This window comes from Solanum tuberosum, unplaced genomic scaffold, assembly GCF_000226075.1.
Source record: "Solanum tuberosum cultivar DM 1-3 516 R44 unplaced genomic scaffold, SolTub_3.0 scf00233, whole genome shotgun sequence".
Taxonomy (NCBI): domain Eukaryota; kingdom Viridiplantae; phylum Streptophyta; class Magnoliopsida; order Solanales; family Solanaceae; genus Solanum; species Solanum tuberosum.
This window is the reverse complement of record NW_006239170.1, coordinates 99,795-106,144: the sequence shown is the minus strand read 5'-3', so window position 1 is coordinate 106,144 and position 6,350 is coordinate 99,795. Positions and strand designations below refer to the sequence as shown.

At 41.7% G+C, this 6,350-nt stretch overlaps 1 protein-coding gene across 1 annotated transcript in view; it reads left to right on the top strand.

The window, feature by feature from the left end:
* Positions 1 to 550: 550 nt before the first annotated feature.
* LOC102594698 (callose synthase 12) overlaps positions 551 to 6,350 on the top strand; it is a 9,944-nt gene continuing 4,144 nt past the window's right edge. Inside the window, exon 1 of the mRNA XM_006357419.2 lies at positions 551 to 6,016. Coding sequence (XP_006357481.1) covers positions 704 to 6,010 — 5,307 coding nt within the window. The 5' untranslated portion in view covers positions 551 to 703 and the 3' untranslated portion in view covers positions 6,011 to 6,016. The remainder of the gene's footprint in view (positions 6,017 to 6,350) is intronic.

Below are 6,350 nucleotides of genomic sequence, written 5' to 3'. Positions count from 1 at the left end.
CATAACAACCTTTCAAACAAAATGTAAAAGCAAAACAAAGTGTAAAAGCAAAAGTTGAACTTTAATTTTTCAATTTCCTTTATAATCTTTATAAGAATATACAAATAGGTCCCCATTGAAATTTTCTTTTCCGTGGCTCTCAGAAATTTACAAACAATTTCACCAATCTTCAGACTTAAGAAAAGGTAAGAAATAGCTGCAAAAGAATATAGATTTAGTATGAAGTACAGAATTTTGATATATTTGAGGCTAATTATATTTTATTTGAATTTTTTTTAATTATAAAAATTTCAAGTTTTTTATTGTTTTCAGATATATTTCTTGATTGTCTGATACATTGTAATTAATACATCACCTAATAAGAAAAATGTATCTGAGAGGAATATGAAAGTATGCGAGCGGGGATGAATGTATTTCAGAAGGAATGACTTAGTAATAAGTTAAGTTGTGTATTTATATAATTTTTTGACTTGTTTAATTTTTTTTTTTATATTTGAGCTGACATTGACCGTTAGTATCTTTTTTCTTCGCCTGAGGCGAAGTACTAAAAATATTTCTAATTCAAAAAAATTTAAGAAGCTACTCATTATAACCACGCGCATTGCCACGCGCCACTCCCCATTTTTGCCATTCATCTTCTATGCTCTGTATCCGTTTCCACCCAGAAGGGGATTTTCCTTTTTAGATCTCTCCGAATGCTACAATGAGCCTCCGGCAACGTTCAACGCCGGCGGCGAGACAAGTTTCTATAGATGAAGAACCATATAACATCATTCCGATTCATAATCTTCTAGCTGACCATCCTTCTCTACGTTTCCCTGAGGTACGCGCTGCGGTGGCGGCTTTACGCTCCGTAGGTGACCTAAGGAGACCTCCATTTGCACCGTGGAAACCTCACTATGACCTCCTTGACTGGCTTGCGCTTTTCTTCGGGTTTCAGGATTCTAGCGTTCGTAACCAACGGGAACATATCGTGCTTCATCTTGCTAATGCTCAGATGCGTCTATCTCCGCCGCCGGACAATATTGACTCTCTTGACCCTGCTGTTCTCCGTCGGTTCCGACGTCAGCTTCTGAAGAATTACTCGTCGTGGTGCTCTTTTCTCGGTCTCAAATCTAATGTTTGGCTTTCCGACCGGCATAATTCATCTGACCACCGCCGTGAGTTGCTTTATGTCTCGCTTTACCTTCTTATATGGGGTGAGTCAGCGAATCTACGTTTTGTTCCTGAATGTTTATGCTTTATTTTTCATAATATGGCTATGGAGTTGAATAAGATTTTGGAGGATTACATTGATGAGAATACTGGTAGGCCATTTTTGCCATCGATTTCTGGTGAAAATGCTTTTCTGAATCGGATCGTAACGCCAATTTATGAAACAATCCGAGCTGAGGCTGATAATAGTCGGAATGGTACTGCCCCACACTCTGCGTGGCGGAATTATGATGACATCAATGAGTATTTCTGGAGTAAAAGGTGTTTTGATAAGTTGAAGTGGCCTATTGATACTGGGAGTACATTTTTTGTGACCACTAACAAGGGAAAGAAGGTTGGAAAGACGGGGTTTGTGGAACAGAGATCATTTTTGAATTTGTATAGGAGTTTTGATAAGCTATGGATCATGCTGGCGTTGTTTTTGCAGGCTGCGATTATTGTAGCTTGGGAAGGGAAGCCGTATCCGTGGCAGGCTTTGGAGAGTAGGGAGGTTCAGGTGAGGGTGTTAACTATCTTCTTCACCTGGAGCAGTATGAGGTTTCTGCAGTCGTTGCTTGATGCAGGAATGCAATATCGTATCATCTCTAGGGAGACCCCGTGGCATGGGGTGAGAATGGTGTTGAAGAGTGTGGTTGCAGCTACGTGGATTGTGGTCTTTGGTGCATTCTATGGGAGGATTTGGATCCAGAGGAATAGGGATGGGAATTGGAGCAGTGCTGCTAACAGGAGGGTGGTGAATTTTCTTGAGGTTGCTCTTGTTTTCATTGCTCCAGAACTGTTAGCCTTGGCACTCTTTGTTCTGCCATGGATCAGGAATTTTCTCGAGAACACGAACTGGAGGATATTTTACCTGTTGTCCTGGTGGTTCCAGAGTCGGACGTTTGTGGGTCGTGGAATCAGGGAAGGCCTTGTCGATAACATAAAGTATTCCCTCTTTTGGGTGGTAGTGCTTGCGACCAAGTTTTCCTTCAGTTACTTCCTACAGATCAAACCTATGATCGTTCCAACTAGAGCACTGTTGCGCCTCAGGGATGTGAAGTACGAATGGCATGAATTCTTTAACCATAGCAACAGGTTCTCAGTAGGATTGCTTTGGCTTCCTGTTGTACTGATTTATCTTATGGATATTCAGATATGGTACTCAATCTACTCTTCTTTTGTTGGGGCAGCTGTTGGATTGTTTGATCACTTGGGAGAGATCCGAAACATGCCACAGTTAAGGTTGAGATTCCAATTTTTTGCAAGTGCAATGCAGTTTAATCTGATGCCAGAAGAGCAGTTGTTGAATGCTCAAGGAACACTGAAAAGCAAGTTCAAGGACGCCATGCTCCGTTTGAAACTCAGATATGGGTTTGGTCGACCATTCAAAAAGCTTGAATCAAACCAGGTAGAGGCGAGCAAATTTGCCTTGATTTGGAATGAGATAATTGCAACTTTCAGAGAAGAAGATATTCTGAATGACCGTGAGGTTGAGTTGTTGGAGCTGCCCCAGAACACGTGGAATGTTAGAGTGATTCGTTGGCCATGTTTACTCCTCTGCAACGAGGTGCTTCTTGGTCTCAGTCAGGCGAAAGAGCTGGTGGATGCTCCTGATAGGTGGCTCTGGCATAAGATCAGCAAGTATGAATACAGGCGATGTGCTGTTATTGAGGCTTATGACAGTACAAGGCATTTGCTGCTGGAAATTGTCAAATTGAACAGCGAGGAGCATTCCATCATAACAACCTTCTTCCAGCAGATTGATCAGTGGATTCTGCTGGAGAAGTTCACAAAATACTACAATCTGACTGCTCTGCCCCAGATCCGTGGAAAGTTGATTGCTCTTCTGGATCTGATACTCAAGCCAAAAAAGGATGTTGACAAGATTGTGAATGTTCTCCAGGCCTTATATGAGGTTGCCACTCGGGATTTTCTGAAAGAGAAGATGACTGGAGATCAGCTGAGAGAGGAAGGTCTGGCTCTTCAGGCATCTGCGACTAGATTGCTTTTTGAGAATGTAGTTTCATTGCCAGATCCAGAGAATGAGACATTTTATCGGCAGGCTCGCCGCTTGAACACTATTCTTACATCTCGGGACTCCATGAGTAATATTCCGAGAAATCTTGAGGCGAGACGTCGACTTGCCTTCTTCAGCAATTCTCTATTTATGAATATGCCACATGCACCCCAAGTTGAGAAGATGATGGCTTTCAGTGTTTTGACACCTTACTACAATGAAGATGTACTGTACAACAGGGAACAACTCAGAACTGAGAATGAAGATGGGATTTCTACATTATATTACTTGCAGACAATTTATGCTGATGAGTGGGAAAATTTCTTGCAGCGAATGCGTAGAGAAGGGATGGTTGATGAGAAGAAAGAGTTATGGACTACAAAGCTAAGGGATCTTCGTCTTTGGGCATCATACAGAGGGCAGACTCTTACTCGCACGGTTAGGGGGATGATGTACTACTATCGAGCTCTCAAAATGCTGGCCTTTCTGGATTCTGCATGTGAGATGGATATCAGAGAAGGATCAGTGGAACTTGGTTCCATGAGACATGATGATAGCATTGGTGGTTTAAGTTCAGAAAGGTCTCAGTCTTCGAGGAGGTTGAGCAGAGCTGACAGTTCAGTGAGTTTGTTGTTTAAAGGCCACGAGTATGGGACTGCTTTAATGAAATTCACATATGTGGTAGCTTGTCAGATATATGGGGCTCAGAAGGCCAAAAAAGATCCACATGCAGAGGAAATTTTGTATCTGATGAAAAATAATGAAGCTCTTCGTGTAGCTTATGTTGATGAGGTTCCCACAGGAAGGGATGAGAAGGATTATTATTCTGTGCTTGTGAAGTATGATCAAAAACTTGAAAGGGAAGTTGAGATCTATCGAGTTAAGTTGCCTGGTCCTTTGAAGCTTGGGGAGGGGAAACCAGAAAATCAAAACCATGCCTTTATCTTTACCCGTGGTGATGCAGTTCAGACTATCGACATGAACCAAGATAATTACTTCGAGGAGGCACTGAAAATGAGGAACTTGTTGGAAGAATTCAAACGCTACTATGGTATTCGCAAGCCTACAATTCTTGGAGTTCGGGAACATATATTCACTGGTTCTGTGTCATCCCTTGCTTGGTTCATGTCAGCTCAGGAAATGAGTTTTGTAACCCTGGGACAGCGTGTGTTAGCCAACCCCCTGAAAATCCGAATGCATTATGGACATCCAGATGTCTTTGACAGGTTTTGGTTTCTAACTAGGGGAGGAATAAGCAAAGCATCTAAAGTGATCAACATCAGCGAAGACATCTTTGCTGGCTTCAACTGTACATTACGAGGTGGCAATGTCACTCACCATGAGTACATACAAGTTGGCAAAGGAAGGGATGTTGGGTTGAATCAGATATCTATGTTTGAAGCCAAGGTTGCCAGTGGCAATGGTGAACAAGTTCTTAGCAGAGATGTCTACAGGTTGGGTCATAGGCTGGATTTCTTCAGAATGCTCTCTTTCTTTTATACAACTGTAGGATTTTTCTTCAATACAATGATGATTGTCCTCACTGTATATGCATTCTTATGGGGACGGCTTTACCTTGCACTTAGTGGGGTTGAGGGCTCTGTTGCTTCAGATACCACCGACAACAACAGAGCACTTGGTGCCATACTGAACCAGCAATTTATCATCCAGCTGGGCCTTTTCACCGCATTACCAATGATTGTGGAGACTTCTCTCGAGCATGGTTTTCTTACATCTATCTGGGAATTCCTAACAATGATGCTCCAACTTTCATCTGTATTTTACACATTCTCAATGGGAACTCGTGCTCATTACTTTGGTCGTACCATTCTCCATGGTGGCGCAAAATACCGGGCAACTGGGCGAGGTTTTGTCGTGCAGCACAAGTGTTTTGCTGAGAATTATCGGTTATATGCTCGTAGCCATTTTGTCAAGGCAATTGAACTTGGTCTGATACTTACAGTGTATGCTGCATACAGCCCTGTTGCTAAAGGAACTTTTACATATATAGCACTGACTATCTCAAGTTGGTTCCTGGTGGTGTCATGGATCTTGGGGCCCTTTGTGTTTAATCCTTCTGGGTTTGATTGGTTAAAGACAGTGTATGATTTTGATGACTTCATGAACTGGATTTGGTACCGTGGTAGTGTTTTTGCAAAGTCAGACCAGAGCTGGGAGAAATGGTGGGAGGAGGAACAGGATCATTTAAGAACGACAGGTCTGTGGGGAAAGATACTGGAAATTATCCTAGATCTTCGCTTCTTCTTTTTCCAGTATGGCATTGTATATCATCTGGGTATTGCTGCTGGAAGCAAAAGCATTGCTGTTTACTTGCTTTCATGGATTTGTGTGGTGGTGGCTCTTGGCTTTTTTAATATTACAGCTTATGCTCGGGAAAAATATGCTGCAAGGGAGCACATATACTTTCGTCTTGTGCAGCTCCTTGCTGTACTCTTTTTCATAGTTGTAATTGTTGCTCTACTGCAGTTCACAGCTTTTAAATTTGGTGATCTCTTTGTCAGCCTGTTGGCTTTCGTTCCTACTGGTTGGGGTTTCATTTCAATCGCCCAAGTGTTACGTCCCTTTTTGCAGAAGAGTATGATATGGGGAACTGTTGTGTCTGTGGCGCGACTATATGAGATAATGTTTGGGATTATTGTCATGGTACCTGTTGCAGTACTGTCTTGGTTGCCTGGTTTCCAACCAATGCAGACAAGGATCCTATTCAATGAAGCATTTAGTAGAGGTCTGCGGATATTCCAGATTGTGACAGGAAAAAAGCCTAAGAGTGACGTGTGATTTGAGGTAATCTTTTTAACATTTAGGCATACAGAAATGTTGTATATAATTTTTATATCCTGCTGCAATGCATGTCTTATGTGTGTTTCACATATACATGTTGTCATTGTAAGATCACCTCTTTTGTTGATCATTCTTAGAGAACCTCACACATTTGCTATTAAAAATAGATTGTTTCTACTGCTACGAACAGTTATTTGATTAATAATTCTGTCACTTGTACTTTCTCTTCTTGTTGTCCAACTACAGCTTGCTTGCCCAGTTGTGGCACTTAATTAGTGTCATTGAGTTCTTTCGTTTATTTTTGGTCTTCCTTTCTTTAATTTTTTTTCTCGGGGGG